Below are 17,670 nucleotides of genomic sequence, written 5' to 3' on the forward strand. Positions count from 1 at the left end.
AACACATTAATGGTTCATTTACATAGGTGATACATACATACATATGTGAATTAAGCCTTTAAGGACACACATAACAACACAGTGAAAAGGAGTTCTGGTTTGACTCATAAATAATCTTAAGAGGACACACAGGTGATTATAAAATGTCTAACAGTCAACACCAGAAGGTCACACGCACATACACACACAAACACATAGGGCGAGCTGTAGATAACACAGACATCTGGAGAGTTAACGCACTCGTTTAACTGCTGCTTGTTACGCCCTGTAGGCCTCCAAGGACTGAACCCATACTTTCACACAGAAACACACATACACACACACACACTCACACTCTGTTTGCTTGATAGAGGAGTCAGTCTGAAGCTTGTTAAAAGCAGCTCAACCAAGACAGGATTATGATTAATTCACTTTACGCACTCTCTCACACACACACACACACACACACTGTGCTCTGCTGCCTTCACTGACGCTCAGATTTATCATCTCTGTTCCACTTTAAACTGTAAAGGATGTTGGAGGAGGAACAAGGAGAAACCAGAGTAGTCTCACTAGTGTAAAGCGGAGGGACTCAAACAACTCCATCAATTAACAACATGCACAGGGAGTGTTGCTATGTAACGAGATCCCAACAAGGTTCTACCTGTCAGTCATCTTTTGATTAATTACATTACATGTCACTTAGCTGACGCTTTTCATCCAAAGCGACTTGTAATAAGTGCATTTCAACCATAAGGATGCAAACTCAGAAGAACAATTTTACCAAATAAGCCGATTTACAACTTGTTATAGATACAAGCCATTATGAAGTACAATTTAAGTGCTACAGTTGTCTTTTTAGTCAAGGTATAGTCTGAAGAGGTGTGTCTTTAGTTTGCCGTGGAAGATGTAAAAACTCTGCGGTCCTGGTGTCATCAGAGAGCTCATTCCACCATTACAGGACAGCAAAGAGTCGTGATCTAGTCAAGTGTTTTGCTCTGAAAGAGGGAGGAACAAGCAGCTTGGCAGATGCAGAGTGGAGTGTGCAGGTTGGGATGTAGGGTTTGACCATGTCCTGGATGTATACTGTACCCGATTTATTCACAGCATTGTGTGTGAACATCAATGTTTTGAACTGGATGCGGGAAGCCACCGATAGCCAGTGAAGAGAGTGTGGGAGAATTTACAAAGGCTAAAGACCAGTTCAAGAGGTGCTGCATTCGGTATGAGCTGCAGAGGCTGAATGGCAGTAGCAGGGAGATCTGCCAGGAGAGAGTTACAATATTCAAGGCAGGAGATGACAAGAGCATGAATCAGTACCAGCGCCACCTTCTGATTGAGAAGGGGTCATATTCTCCTGATTTTGTAGAGCGTGTAGCTACAGAAGAGGTGCTCAATAGGTCGAGTCAATCAGTCAATCTCTAAGGCTGTACCTGTACCAGTCGATCGCGTTCCATCGATGAACAAAATGACGTCACGCATGCATGGTCTACCGCGGCAGATGACTGAAACTAATGCTAATGCTAATTAGCGATCCTCGCTTACTAACAGACGCATTTAATTTAATTCCAAATCAACCCAGGCTGAGTCCAGTAAGGTAATAAACAAGAATGTGCGGGATGCTTGTGACGTTGCTTCTGATAGATGAGAGGCTCATTGTTTCCTTCATATCGACTCGTTTTGTGCTTACGGCAGCACTGTTGTTTGTCACCGCTACTATTTACTGGCCGATGACCCCCTCCTCTGCTGGCCAGTGCGAGCAAATGACTGAGCCGAGAGAGTTGGTGTAGAGAGGGAAAAGGAGGGGACCTAGGACCTGAGGAACTTCCGTAGTAAGAGGACCAGCAGAAAGGTCCACAAGGATGAGGACAGAGGAGAGAGAGGCGTCTCTAGCAGTGTGGAGTTGTTCTGAGACAGCAAGAAGAGCAGTCTCTGTGGAATAGCCCGACTCGTGGGGGTCAAGGAGGTTGTTACGGTTGAGATTGGAGGAGAGTTGGTTAAAGATGGCATTTTTAAGAATATTGCACAAAAAGGGAAGAAGAGAGACCGGTCTGTAGTTGTTTTCTTCAGATGTGTTGAGGGTGGGTTTCTTCAGGAGTTGGTTAACTCTTGCCTGCTTCAGAGAAATGGGGAAACAGCCAGATAACAGTGTTAATGAGAGGTGAGGAAAGGAAGAAGGTCAGTAGCGATAGATTTTGGTATATGGGATGGAATGAGGTCAAGAGGGCAGGTGTTCGGGTGGGCAGAGGTTACTAAGTTAAGCACTTGGTTAGGAGACAGAGGGGTGAAAGAGAGAAGGGGGGAGTTTTAGAACCTCCTTCAGGATCTTTACCACACTCTTAATGCCCATTACAACCTAGTTTAGAGTGTTAGAACCTTCTTCAGAATCTTTGACATTCTTAAGGACCATAGATACCTGGTGTGGAGCTTTAGAACTCTCACTCTCTTACATTATTATGAGATGATTTTTATTAATAATATCTGATTGTTTTGTTTGTCTGCTCTTCATCAGCTCTCAATGAGCCCACCATCGATTATGGCTTCCAGAGGTTACAGAAAGTCATTCCTCGTCACCCCGGAGACCCAGAGAGACTGCCTAAGGTACCATACACACAACCACACAAACACACACACACACACACAGAAAAACACTCATTTTGTACAAACACAGACAGAATAACTGATTATTGTTGGTGTTTTTCATCAGTCTGCGTTCTGGTTGGCTGCTCAGAGTCCTGATAAAATCAGCTGCCACTACTGTGTGTGTGTTTGTGGAAGACTTTAACACACACATACTGTGTGTATCTTTAGAGACACACACAGTAGCTTGCAGTCGTATTTGTAATTTTAATTTCTCATCTTAAAATGTGTAAGATTTGATAAAAATCAAATAATGTTTGTTAATTTCATTTCTCAATGAATGTTGAATCGATTCCTCGTGTTTGCTGCTTGCTCTGAAGAGGATAAGTTATTAATTTAGTTAGTTAGTTAAAGTAATTTATTAGTTAGACAGTCATAGGTCATAGTTTAGTTGGTAGGTAGGTAGTTATTGAGTTATTTAGGTAGTTAAGTATTTTATTTGGCTAGTAAGTTAGGTAGATAAGTATGAAGGTAGGTAGCTAGTTAATGAGGTAGTTAGGTATTTTTATATTAGGTACTTTGTTAGCTAGGTTTGAAAGTTGTGAGAAAGTTGATTAGTAAGTCATGTAATAAATGATTTAGTTAGTGAGGTAACATATTAGGTAGGTACATATGTAGTTAAGGGAGATACGTTAATCATTTAGTAAGGTAATTTATTCATTGGTTAAGTAGGTAGTTAATGTGTTTGTTGGTTAGTTAGTTAGTCCAGTAGTTCTTAACCCACTGATCTGCTTCTTGTTCACCAAAAAGTTGTGTTGGGGGGCTATGTGTCCCTTGTGATATCTGGTGTGATGAGGGCTGACGTGCTGTTACCTCTGTAATGAATCTTAGTGGATTTATTCTAGTAACCACATTGCCTTGTGCGACCTGGACCTCTGATAACAGGAAGTATCCTCAAGAACTAGGTCTGTTGATCAGGGAAGGACTTGCAGGTAGACGAAGGTCTAGTTGATGATCAGGGTCCACATCAGATCCTGGAGAACATGACTCATCTGACCTGTTATTGTTCCCACTCGGACGAGCAGAAGGTCCATCGGCGACAGGAAGTGACCTCAATGGCCGCTACTCAATTTGGAGTCGATGAGAATCACAATCTGCTCGTAGCGAATGGGTTACAATATAAAGAAATAAGGAAGTTGAGATGTAACTCCGAACAGACAAAGGTCTACTTGTTCAGAATTATAATTATTTAATATATTTTTCTACACCAACGGCCAATTAAGAGCATCACAAAAACATAATTCATCACTTTTAACAACACATACATTGACACAAACCTGGTTGTTTGCGGTTTTGTGTGTGTGAGAGAGAGTGAGAGTGAGAGAGAGAGAGTGAGAGAGAGAGAGAGAGAGAGAGAGAGAGAGAAAGAGAGAGAGAGTGTGTGTGTAAAGCCCATTGGCAAACAGGGAGGTTGAAACAGTCAAATCAGGTAATCAGCGAGTGCAGCCATGTGGCAAGAAAGGGGATTGGCACACACACGCACACACACACACACACACACACACACACACACACACACACACGATTATCCATTATCAGATTCATGACGAGAAATAACTTACTTCTGTTCTTGCTGTTTTAGTCATTATTTCTAAAAACAGTTTCTCTCCATAGAAGAATGATAAAGAGATATGAACAATAAACATGTTCAAACATAACTGTTATAAGATTATAAGATTCCATGCTCAGAACATTTGATTGGTCAAAGACTTTCCTCAACTACTCAGGTGATGTCCTCATCATTTAGAGTAAAACTGTCAACACAATCGAATATGTAAATGGACTGTACTTGTACAGCACTCTTCTTGTCTTCTGACCACTCAAAGCGCTTTAAAACTACATGACATCATTCACCCATTCATACACTAATGACAGGACCTACCACACACAGTGGCACCTGCCCTTCAGTCACTATCAGTCACACACTGTAGTCACAGCTAGAGCAGCAATGCTGGGGTTACGTGTCTTGCCCAAGGACACATTGACATGCAGGTTAGCCGGGGATCAGACCAACAGCCCTCTGAATGGAGGACGGCCATCAGCACATTATGAAAATGACATCCAGGACATCAGTCATTAAATAAAACACATGAGATATTTCTTATTAATAATACAAAACACAATACAATACGTATTATAGTGATCAAAAATATTAACCCTAACCCTAATAGCAGAATAATGAAAACATATATCGATATATAGTGATAAAACAATATATATATATATATATATATATATATATATATATATATATATATTAGTGTTATAGTATTATAGGTTTGTTTGCGTTATTGTTTAAAATTGTTTTATATATACACTATATATATATATAATATAGTAAAGTATAGAAAATACTAGAATATTGTCTAAATAATACGTACTAATAACGGGCAAGATACTATTGTATCTAATGATTTTTGAAATATATCTGTCAATAGATTTAAAAAATATATTTAAGACTAAATCTTTAGAAAGCGTGTATTTTAGACACGGTTTAATTGTTGATGTTATTTTAAACACAAAACTCACTATCAGTCCTAAAGTGGTCCGTTAGCACTTGTCCCCCTTCTGTTGGACACGTGGAGGAATTCCTCTGCTCAGTTTGTTTTACTTCCAATTGCATAACGCGTCAACTTTGACAGACATATATTTATTATAATTGTCATTATTATTATTTCCAACTGTATTATTGTTCAATAGATTCACACTCTATTTACTTTCTTCAATTACACATTTCAGTACCGGGAGTATTATTACTTCATAATAACTGCAATAATAATTAATACTTTCTTTAATTATTGTTCATGTTTTTGTGTTTCTAAAGGTTCTTTTTTTGCTGAGGTTGAAAAAAGGAATCTGTGTCTTTGAATGGTGTGTTAGTGTGTGTTTGTCGTGGCGTAACAGAATAATTGGTTTCCTCCTCAGCAATCCCAGTATCCCAACCTCCGGCTCTATCGCCGTGGTAACCTTGTTAATGTGTGTGTGTGTCTGCTTTTCATCTTGCTGCAGGACAATGAAACACTCGTCATATTAATAATTTATCTGTCACTGTAATCACACGGTGTGCATGTGTGTGTTTTAATAAATCTCTCACGCTGAGACAGATTTTGTGTGTGTGTGTGTGTGTGTGTGTGTGTTAATTGCAATGAACTCTGAAAGAAGACAATTGATTTTGATAAAAGAAGAAGGAGAAGCATTCAATAACAACTCAAGAGGTAAAAGGGCAGGGTGGATGAAGGGTAGGGTGGATGTGATGGAGCAATGGGGGGGGGGGGGTTAATTCATAAAAGTTTGTTATGAAAAGCAGAAGATTATCTGAGTGTGTTTAATTAAGATAAAGTCATGCAGCATTGTTCACCTGATTACAAACACAGACTCACACATACACAAACACTAACACAGACACATGCACACACTATTAGTCTGTGAGAGTGCACGTTTGAGTGCACGTTTGAGTGCACGTTTACACTGAAGTGTAACTGAACTATGTGTATTTTTGTTGCTTTGTACTTTTTAAAACTAAAGGAGGGAAATGATCAGATGCATAATGAGCATCTTATTGGCTGATAAATAAGTGAAAGTATTTGGCTCTCTCCTCCTCTCTGCTCCTCTCTCCTCCTCTCTGCTCCTCTCTCCCTTCTCTCATTCCCTGTATCCCTCTGTCTCCTCCTCTCTCCTCCCGTCTCCTCTCACCTCCTCTCTCTTGCTGTCTCCTCTCTGTCCTCCTCATCTCTCTACCTGCAGGAGGTGCTGCTGAAAAGAGCAGCCGACCTGGTGGAAGCTCTTTATGGGATGCCTCACAGCAACCAGGTGGGTTTGATACGTCCACCTGTCTTCCTCTCCACCTCACCTCTTCATTATCAGAAATCAGGAGGAATCAGGAAACATTTATTGCCATAACATACATGGGATAACACATACATGGAATTTGACTTGGTGGTTGGTGCATGACAGCGGACAACATAGTGCAGGAATAAGATAAAAATATAATAAAATATTATGCTATGGTTTAGTAATCTAAAGCTATGGGTTAGTTAAGTTAAAAATAATATAATATACGATTGAAACACAGAAGATTTGATTTTACAGACAGTTGAGTTCAGTTCATTTTAACTAATATTTTTACCAGCACTGGCTTATATATATATATATATATATATATATATATATATATATGTTGTTTGTATTTACTCTTGTTGTTGTTGAAATATCTCTCAAAGAGCTGATATATGTTGACAAATCATACTTTACAGTGTAGTAACAATCAAAACCACAGTATGTAGTATCAGTATGTGTTTAAGGTCTGTGTGTGTTTGTGTGTGTGTGTAAATATTCTGCTTTTATTGTGGTAGTCGGAAACAGGAAGCTGTTCCTGTTTGAATGATTCCTTGCAAGTAACTTAACAGCAACTATTGCAACTACAGTAACTACATTACACTGTACACAGTGAACACAACTTTGAGCCTCCTCAGTCAAATAACTATTTTACTGAATAGTGGTTGGTTACTGAAGTACTTCTTGCTCTACAGGAAATCATCCTGAAGCGAGCGGCAGACATCGCCGAAGCTCTCTACAGTGTTCCCAGGAACCACAACCAGATCCCGTCGCTTGGCAACAGCGCCTCCCATGGCATGATGGGAGTGAACTCCTTCAGCGGACAGCTGGCCGTCAATGTCTCTGACAGTACACAAGGTATGAGCTCCAGGACGAGTACTACCAGTTCTAGCAGTACTACATTACATTACATGTCAATTAGCTGACGCTTTTTCCAAAGAGAATTACAATACGTGCATTTCAACCATAAGGATAGAAACTCAGAAGAACAAGAAATGTCATCAGCTGATTTAAAACTTGCTATAGATAATTATAAGTACAATTTAACAGTACCACCGGTGCTACCATTGCTGCACTGCTACTATCAGCGCTGTAATACTATATTATCATCAAACACAAGATGTCTCTTCCAGTTGGTTACAGTCGGAACACCAGCAGTGTGTCACCCAGGGGATACGTCCCAAGCTCCACCCCTCAACAGAGTAACTATGGCAACACTGTCAGCAACAGCATGAGCGGCTACGGCAACACCGGCATGCCAAACTTAGGAGTGGCAACGTCTCCTGGCTTCATGAACGGGTCGTCCGCCAACTCTCCCTACGGCAGTAAGTATCAAGGTAAACAGTACTAGTAATACAAGAACCACTCTTACTCCTGCTTCTGCTACTATTACTGCTCCTACTACTACTACTACTGCTGCTACTACTATTGCTAATAATATCAATATTTCACTACAACTGGTACTGCAACCACTCCAAACACTACAACTGCTACTGCTATTACTTCTACTACTACAACTTCTATAACTACTATAAAATATTAGAGTGGAAATTAAAGACATGACACCATTAATTAGCAAACACACTATATATTGTGGTAGAAGAAAATACAATAAAATATGAGAAGTGCAGAGGAATTCCTCAACCTGTCAAACACAATGAGTGAGTGACAAACCACTTTATGCACTGCTAGGCTAAGCTAGCTGCTAGGCTAAGCTGGCTGCTAGGCTGCTTCCAGCTCAACATCTACCCTGCATGGTACACAGTCTGCAGAAGATACCACTGTGTCCCTAAAACACAGTGATTAACTATAGATAACTAGTCAACTATAGTGTACTTATTCCCTTTTATAGCATAGGTATGCAACGCCATTCTGAGTGACGACCGACCACATTCTGTTACAGTTCTACACTGCTTTATTTCTTAATGCATACATCTACAATTAAAGATAGCATAGCATCCTCTGCTGGTGTGGAGTGTCAATGCTATTACCAATACATTACAGATGGCACACAGACAGCAAATGATGGAGAGTTGAGAGACACACAGATGCAAATCTGTGCAAATGTCCCCATCCCTGATGGATTGATAGTTATTTTGTTCAGATATCCAGAGATCTTCAGCGTGAGCTCGCTATCCAAACCTACCTTCCAGCAGCAGGTCCCTGTCCCAGTCGTCCTCCTGGGTCATATACATACATATCCTGGTTGATCGTGTACGAATTGCTGTATGTCATGTGCGTTTCGACAGTCGTTCCGGTGCAGCCTTTGTCAGGACTTCCCGTCCCCCCTTGTTTAGCAAATAGACGCAAAATCCCACTTGAGACGTGTGGTCTTGCTTTCTGGGGGAGGGGGGAGAGATAGAAACGAACTGCATAGACCAGACTCCACTGGTGCGAGGTGCCTGTGCGGAGATGGTGCTCCCACTACAAAAAGACCGGGTTGGTGCTCCTTTCTTGGTCAATAGTGGAACACGTGACCGCACCCCAATGAGTATGGAACCGACGTTCCACCTCCAAGAGGATCACACGTGTGGAGTTTGTGTTTAAAATACAATTAAACAGCCGTGTCGAAAATACATGCTTTCTAAAGAGATTATTTGTTTCGTTGTAAGATTTAGTCTTTTGAAGAAAAATTTACTTTTAATTCTGCTAAATCCCAACAGGGGCCCCTTCCAGAGATGGAGTGTAGGCGTGAGTGGGTTTATGTGTGTCTATGAGATAAGGAGGGGGAGATATGAGAGAGGAATGGGGGTAGCAGGAAGCTAAGCTAAAGACCACATGGCAAGCCACATTGGGCTACCAACTGCCAGAGGTGTTGCTAGGAGGCCGACATGTGTATTGGTTAGTGAATGATAAAACAAAAGAAAGAAGGAAAGACTCAAGCAAAGCACATCTTGGCTGCCACACTGAAGCACGGATTTTATGTAATGGACTTCATGGACAATCAACACAAAATAGTCCATCATCTGGAATTCAGGGAAAGTTTACATGAATTTCATAATGACTTACTAATATAAATCTGAAAAGCTTTGAGTGCAATGTATTCACCCCCTTTACTGTACAACTAAAGGTATTTGAAGTCGAGTTTGTAACAGTTCAAAATGGGAAAAAGTGAATACTTATGTAAGGCACTGTATATAAACATTCATAAAGTTCATAAACATACACATTCATATATCGCATAGCATTACTGTTCCTTGAAAGGGTTCGTTGTGTTTCCTCGAGTCATATTGAACAGTTAGGATTCTTGGGGACCCAACAGTTGATCTTCCTCTAACTGGCTGGATCAGCTTGAAGAATGCTCAGGCAGGAGTGGGTTGAGAAGGCCTGACAGGCTGTACTACTACTACTACTACTACTACTACTATTGCTACTATTGCTACTATTGCTACTACTGCTGCTACTACTGTTAGTTTTACTACTGATACTGCAACTAGTTGCTGTACTACTAGTTCTAAAATTCTAGTCAAGTGATCACACAGTGCCTGGTTGTGACCAGGTCTCTGTCCTCCCCCAGTTGTCCCCTCCAGTCCCACCATGGCGGTGTCCAACTGTAACTCTTCTCACGGAGTTTTCTCCTTCTCGGCTACCGTCAAACAAAAAAGCGCCTTTGCTCCCGTCGTCCGACCGACGTCTTCACCTCCTCCAACCAACTGCTCCGGAAACAACTCCAATGGGCTGCAAGGTGACACTGCTCCTCCTACTTCTTTATAGTTATTCACCTCCGCTTTCTAGTGTATACATAGAAATGTAGACTGTATAAATTATCTTCTCTAAATTAACTAAATTAAGTAAGGCTGCATTTTTTTTAAGTGAAAATCTCTGCAAAACAATTCAGAATGAAAAAAATAACGGGAAGAAAAGTTTGAATTTCCCTTTTTCTGCTTCACGTTTGGACTTGACAGTCTCAGCAAATTATAAACAATGAATCTAAACACATTTTAACAATTGAACGGTCTAGTTTTACCAGGACTTTAAATGTGTACCTGAAGGCATCAGGGCCGTTCTCCGCATGAGGAGCTCATTGAGCCTCATGATGATGTTTCAACGGGTTCTGAGCACATGACACACTGGTTTAGTGCTGGAGTGGAAGGTATGAACAGAAACCAGTCCGTTGAATGCCTTACTGTCGCTGTCCATTTGTCCCTCATTTGTCTCACCCGTCCCTTTCTCTCCCTTTCTCCATCTCCTCGACTTTTTCTAAAAAGTTGCTCTTTTTTTATTTTCTTTCTACTGTTTTTTTAATTGTAATTTGCCGCTACCTCCCTCGTCTGTCCTCAGTATGGGGACGATATCGGCGTCCTGCCTGAAGCAAAGTCTTGATTGGTTGAATGGTATCGCATGGGATGGTTATAGCTAATAGTTTAGCTATTGGTCGGTGCTTAAAGCGACTACCGTTAAGCTGAGTAAAACTGCGCAGTCGAAAAGTGCGCTGTCAAATTTAAATCACAACCATCTTTTTCCAGTAGTTAGTGACCTCTGGTTTAAGCCGTGTGCATATATAGAAGTATAGACCACTGTTCGGTTATTCATTCCATGTATAAGATACTTTGGTTTGGTTATTAGATTTATAAAGAAATATAAAGAATATTATTAGGATTTATTTTTGAATATTTATTTTGAATATAATATTTTTTTTATTAGAGTGGAGTTGATAACTGCAATTACTGATACTAATAATACTAGGTATACTTTGCCTTCTTTGAAACAGCATCACAAACAGACACACACACAGACACACACACACCTGGATATTGTTAGTATTGCATGGAGAGTGACAGGCCAATCCATGTTTTATTCATTACAACCCACCAATACATCTTCTAAACACACACTCTCACACACACACACTCAGCAGTCAGTGTGATGTCAGTGTTTCTGACAGAGAGGTTTGTTGAGAGTTAAATATTAATTCTGCTCTCTGCCTTCTCCGAGGCAGAAAGGCCAGTGTGTGTGTTTGCGTGTGTGTGTGTGTGTGTTTGCGTGTGCGAGTTGATCCACTCAGTCGTCACATCATCACTTCAGATGAATAAATACACTGAGTGTTATAAATAGTTTTGAAGCTGCAATCAACTGAACACAGCAAAATAGAACATTCCAAAAAGCTCCATATGAAGAAGTTTTTTACATGTTTATCTTCAGAATTATCAACTTGAAATGAATGGATCAATGGAATAAACTAATAAACGCTGGCGCTCAAACCCTTTCACATCCGACCAAAGAAAACTACTGTATTTACAGTGATCGTCTCTGGCTCTGTCCCTCTGACTGTCTCTGTCTCTGTCTTTTCTATCTCTCTGTTTATTCCTATGTTTCTTTCTGGCTCTCTCTTTCCATCTGTCTGTCTGCCGGTCTGACTCGCTGTCCGTCTCTGTGTCTCTCAGTCTCGCTCTGTCTGTCTGTCTGTCTCTCTCTGTCTGTCTATCTGTCTGTCTCTCTCTGTCTGTCTGTCTGTCTGTCTCTCTCTGTCTGTCTATCTGTGTGTCTCTGTCTGTCTATCTGTGTCTCTCTCTCTGTCTGTCTGTCTGTCTCTCTCTGTCTGTCTATCTGTGTCTCTCTGTCTGTCTATCTGTCTGTCTCTCTCTCTCTGTCTGTCTGTCTCTCTCTGTCTGTCTATCTGTGTCTCTCTGTCTGTCTGTCTGTCTCTCAGTTTGTCTCTCTGACCCTCTGTCTCTGTCTGTCCAACAGTTCATCTGTAGCCAAATCATTTCCTTCAAATCTATCTTGCTACTGGTAACACTGTTACTATTACTTTGGGAGTACTTTCTGTACTACTACTACTACTACTACGTTTACTACTTTACCTCAACTACTTCTTAACTTCTTATTTAGCAGTCATGTCTGTCTCTGTCTCTGCAGCGATGTCTGGCCTGGTCATTCCGCCGATGTAAAACTTCCTCTTGGTTCCTCGCCCCTCCCCATCAGCCAAGAGCACCAATCACCTCAGAGGAGGTTGGGTCACAGGCAGCAGCTGGCCAGTCATGCTGGAGTTCTGATGCTGTCCATCCAATATATAAAAAAGAAGCTGCTGCCTCTGATTGGATGAAGACGAAGATGAATAAAGGACTTGTGTTTGAGTAAAAACTGTCAGGTCACACCTGTGAAGTGACATCACCCCTCCTGAGGGGTCCAAACACAAGGACACTGAATGTCTCTGAGGGAACAAACAGTGTTTTATAGTTAAGCTCTGTCAGGGAACAAGGAAGTAGGATGCTCCCTATCTAGGAAGAAGATACCAAGGACGTTTCCATCTATGGAATAAGAATCAAAAGGCTTCCTAAAAAGGGCTCAGGGCAAGTGAAAGGAAATATGGCTTCGTCCTGATTGGCTCCCCTGAAATAAAAACCTCCTGCTGGTTTACCTCTGTTGCTTTCAGGCAATCAGAATCACTGTGGGTGAACAAAAGGATTATGAATGGACCTTATCTTTGCCCCCTCACTATTTTCCAGCCCCTTCTCCTTTTAGCACCACCCCAGCCTGTCTGTGTTGTTTACTTATTCTTACAAGTCATGCATCCTGAAGCTAGCCTGAGGCTAATGTCTTTCTCTATGTCTTCTTGTTCAGAGTTGTCTTTATATTCCAGTTTCGCTTCCTTATCCCAAGCCCCGCCCCGAGCACTTAAAACCTGCGTCTCTAGGCGCCCCTCTTTGGTATTTTCGGTGTGGGTTTTGTGATTTTTGCCAAAGTTGTAACTGGCTGAATATTTATACGTCACTGTGGTTGTCTCCCCCCGAACCGCCACCCCCCACCACCACAATCACAGAGAGAAAGTCTTTTTGTTACATACAGATTATAAATAGTGTATTTATATCTCTGATTGTTTTTGTATTAATTGTTGTTGAGTCATTCTGTCTTCGTGGGACTGTAAACATATGTGGGTATGCGTGTGTGTGTTTGTGCGTGGGCGTTTGGGTGTGGTGTCACACTGAAATCAAACCATTGTTTTTATCAAAGAGAAAATAAAACGTTAAAGTCCACACATTTATAATCTGTCAATCAAAGCCGTTCCACCTGTTTTTAATGTGAACTGTTTTAATTACTGTTGGCTGTAATGAAAACAATAAACTCAGCAGGTCGCTCTGAGGACTGTGTCACTTCTTTCTGAATATCTATTATAACATAAGATAACCTCTATCAAAGGGTTGACTTCAGGAAGTGAAGATCTCTGGATATCTGAACAAAATAACTATCAATCCATCAGGGATGGGGACATTTGCACAGATTCTGATTGTGGACTTCAGCTCTACGTTCACCACCATCATCCCAGGGTTACAAAACTCTCCCCCCTTAAATGTAGACAAAGAGAGGTTTTTTAAAAAGACAGTTGACACGGTACTGAAACCGACTATCGGTTTGATATGTTACAGAATAGGAATATGATCAGTGTGATCAATATAAAATCGTCTTCATCTGTCAGTGTCTTCTCTTCACTTACAGATTATTTTTTTGATATAAGAAATTGTTCAAGACACACAGACGCAAGTTCAGCTCACAGTTTAACATTCAGCTTATTGTCAGCCATGAGAAGTCTGTTATCATTTATGTTTCATATCTTCTCTTCACCTTCATTCTGTATAAAATAGATGATTAAAACATGTTATATTGTGCTGAAGACAGAAAACATTAATGAACTTTTATGAACACGGACACAAAACAGGAAACGAAACAGGATCTGATAACCTCAAACCTCATTATTACAGGCTTGTATCTATTGAAAAATAGGAAAACTAGCAATAATCAGTTTATTATACTTTATTATTCTCTTTTTCTTTTTCTTTGAAGCAGTTTCGGGTTCAGCTCTTCTCTTTGTATATGTCGATATCAAAGAGATTTAACATTTGATCATTGTTGTTATGATGATCATAATAAGGGTAATAATAGTAATTAATAATAATTTGAATGAATAATATTATTATCATAACCTTGTATTACTAATGTTATTATTATTATTGTTGTCATGATAATAATAATAATCTTCATTATAATCATACCTTAGTATTATAAGTGTTGGTGCTATTATAATGATCATTGTTATAATTATTATTCGTATTATTGTATTATTATTATTCTTACTTGTTTGTATTATTGTTCTTGCCATTGTTGTTGTTGTTGTTCTTATCAGACCCTAATCATTGGTGCAATACTTTTGTGTGGAAAAGTTGAAACAGAAATACTGCAGCTATACATATATATTCATATGTATATTTAGATATATCTATAAATATGCAAACCAGTGTAGTTTATAGACCACCTCATGTGTACGTTCACAGTTCAGGTGCATTGTGGGTGATGTGGGTGTGTTTTTATTTTCCGCTGTCGTGGCTACGACGACTAAAAGCACCCGACAACACACCCTCTCATCCTCCTGGGGGAAGAACTTTTCACCCAGAGACTCAAAGGAACACCCCAACACTTTAGGAAATCCTTTTTCCTGAAAATGTTCCTTTGAGCAGAGAATACAGCTACTGTGTACTGTAACACACACACACACACACACACATCAAGGCCCCCCCTTAGGACCTCTTTTAGAGCAGTGAGCTTTGGTTGCCGTGGCAGCAGCATCTCCCCTCCTCCATCAACACTCGTTTTCCCCTTTCACCGTTTTCTTTCTCCTGTTTCTGGTATCCTCTGTCTGTCCTCTGTCCGTCTTTCTATCTGTGTGTCTGCCTGTCACTGGTAACCAGTTAGTAAACTGGTACGTTGCACAGATGAAGACCATTTCATTTTACTCAAAGCTCCAGACGCAGGATAAGCAGAACGTTTTTGCCATTGTCAACCTTATAAATATTAGTAAATAATTATCAGTAAATATTAGGACAGTCAACATGAACGCATTTATCTATGCGACCAATGTGACCAAGTTTAATGCAATGAAATATTTGAACGTAGTTAGGGCACCTGGGTTTACTGGTGGAAGTAAACCGGAAGTTGAGCTGCAGTCAGTAACGTCGGAGGAAGCTTTTTGCAGTGGAAGTAAAACGAGGCGCGACGCACAGCGGAGAGAACTGCAGAGAAATTCCTCTCGGTGTCAAACAGAAGGGGGGTGAGACCATGCTAAAAAGGACCATGCTAAGCTAGCTGCTAGGCTAAGCTAAATCAACATATTCCACCCGGTGGAATTCTGCATTCAAGATGATCAAATGTGTGTAGTTTTGTGTTTAAAATAATACTAACAATTAAACAATGTCTAAAATACATGTTTTCTAAAGTGATTACTCATTAACACCATTATAACATTTCATTAACAACTTTCGTTAATCGCCAATAATCAAGATTAATGAATTTAGATTAATTAGTTATTTAAAAAAAATCTTTTGACAGCTCTTGTAAATATTAATAGATGCCAATTTTTTAAAGTCACCTCCATTTGGTACAGTTCCCCCCGTCTATGAAAGTAGTTGGTTTCTCCCTCTTCCTGTTTGAACCTTTTTGTACGGAAAAAAGGGTCCAACCATTGACATGAAGAAGAGATCATCAAATATAAATACAAATGGTACAAAAGATCTCCAAACTTTTTCAAAACCACTCTTTTTGTTCGTCTGATCCCATGGGATCCGACTAAACCAAATGATAGAGCCACCGTAGCCACTCAGAAGCCAAAACAGGTCGTCAGTCTCTAAAAATCAATCCCTGCCCCTCTACGTAATGTAAGATTGACAAGAAGCCATATGAGTCATGCAGCATGGATGCTGCACGCTTTGCAGTGCAGAAAGGTGGAATAATTTCATAATAATGATACGATGATAACGACTACGATTCTGTTTGTAACCTCAATTCGACATGGTTAGTCTAAGAGAAATAAATCACACGATTTAATGCCATCTCGGTTAGATATTTGCTGTGTTGTTTTCCATGTTAGCTTTTAGCTTCAAAGGAAATGTCCTGTCTATTTTCAAACAGATCAAAAGGTGTGAAGCATTTATGTATTTGTTTTAGGGCAGGGACTTTAGCGCATTAATTGCGATTAATTAATTACAAAGTGAATTAAGATTAATTAATTACACAAAAAATAACACATTAAACATTTTTTACGCATTTTTAAACTTATTTTTTACACTTATTTTTTGCACCGCGGAACGTTTCTCACTGGATGAGTTTCGGAGGACGGATTATACTGGAGCACCAACTAGCGTCCATGACTTCAGACAACAACAAACCACAGTGAACATGAACGAAGAAGCTGACGAGGCCGTGTCGGTGGCCCCGTGAATGTGAAATCTTCTTATAATAAACACACGGATGGAAGCGTCGATAAGAGCGTGGTTGTGTGCAAGCTGTGCAACAAGGAATTCACATCGAGCCTCAAGTATCACCTCAACGCAACACAATTAGCAGCTAGCGTGGACGTACAAGGACCCACACCCAACCCACACTGCACCAGATGACTGGTTTAAGGACCAGGGTAACTAAGTCCACGTCTGAAAAAATAACCAATGTTCTGAATGTACTTGAAAGTATTGGTCTACTTAAAAAAACATAGTTTACAGAAGGTCTACTTACCTATAGGCTACCTGAATTTCTGAAAGTACTATATTTCTAAATATGCTATTTCTACACTTGTCTGCTGGAATTGGTTGAACAAAAATAAAAATCCATGTGAAAAAAAATACTTCTCACTGTTCTCAGGTCAAATATTTATGCAATTAAAATGCGATTCATTTTGATTAATTAATTACAAAGCCTCTAATTAATTACATTAATATTTTTAATCGAGTCCCGGCCCTAATAATATATATATTATATTATATATTATATATATTTACCTATTTGTTACATGTCCCCATGTTTTGTCTCTATGCCTTTAACTGTGAGTGGGGGTAGTGTTTTGTTTTTTTCATAGCTTACAGGTGTGCAGTGCTGGTTGGCTGTTGGCGAGGAGGCGTGACCGTATAAGACCTGGGGAGCAATCAGCTAACGAGCTGGTGGCCTATTTAACCAGCCTGGTTGATGAACAGAGGAGAGAAAGAAAGGAAAGGCGAGGCTGTGGGGGTTTTTTTTGTATGGCCTGGCGGATATTGTTTTGTTAGGGATCTGGTCGAGTGAGACTCTACCTCAGTTTTGGAGAAGGGGTAGGTTGTTCTGCCCAAGGGTGTACATTTCCATCACGTAGGTAAAACTTTGTTACACACACTAAGTTAGCTGGGTGGGGTCACCCCTGTAGTTTTTGCAATAGAGAGGTGAGCTGGTTAGGGATAGATTGTGTTAGGCAGGGAAAGT

At 40.1% G+C, this 17,670-nt stretch overlaps 1 protein-coding gene across 1 annotated transcript in view; it reads left to right on the top strand.

Moving 5' to 3' along the window:
* LOC119213395 (transcription factor COE3-like) overlaps window positions 1–13,523 on the top strand; it is a 33,765-nt gene extending 20,242 nt beyond the window's left edge. Inside the window, exons 11-16 of the mRNA XM_037464652.2 lie at window positions 2,492–2,580; window positions 6,364–6,429; window positions 7,149–7,311; window positions 7,587–7,790; window positions 9,971–10,138; window positions 12,313–13,523. Coding sequence (XP_037320549.1) covers window positions 2,492–2,580; window positions 6,364–6,429; window positions 7,149–7,311; window positions 7,587–7,790; window positions 9,971–10,138; window positions 12,313–12,344 — 722 coding nt within the window. The 3' untranslated portion in view covers window positions 12,345–13,523. The remainder of the gene's footprint in view (window positions 1–2,491; window positions 2,581–6,363; window positions 6,430–7,148; window positions 7,312–7,586; window positions 7,791–9,970; window positions 10,139–12,312) is intronic.
* The last annotated feature ends 4,147 nt before the right edge of the window (window positions 13,524–17,670 follow it).

The sequence above is a fragment of the Pungitius pungitius genome, chromosome 21 (assembly GCF_949316345.1).
Source record: "Pungitius pungitius chromosome 21, fPunPun2.1, whole genome shotgun sequence".
Lineage (NCBI taxonomy): Eukaryota > Metazoa > Chordata > Actinopteri > Perciformes > Gasterosteidae > Pungitius > Pungitius pungitius.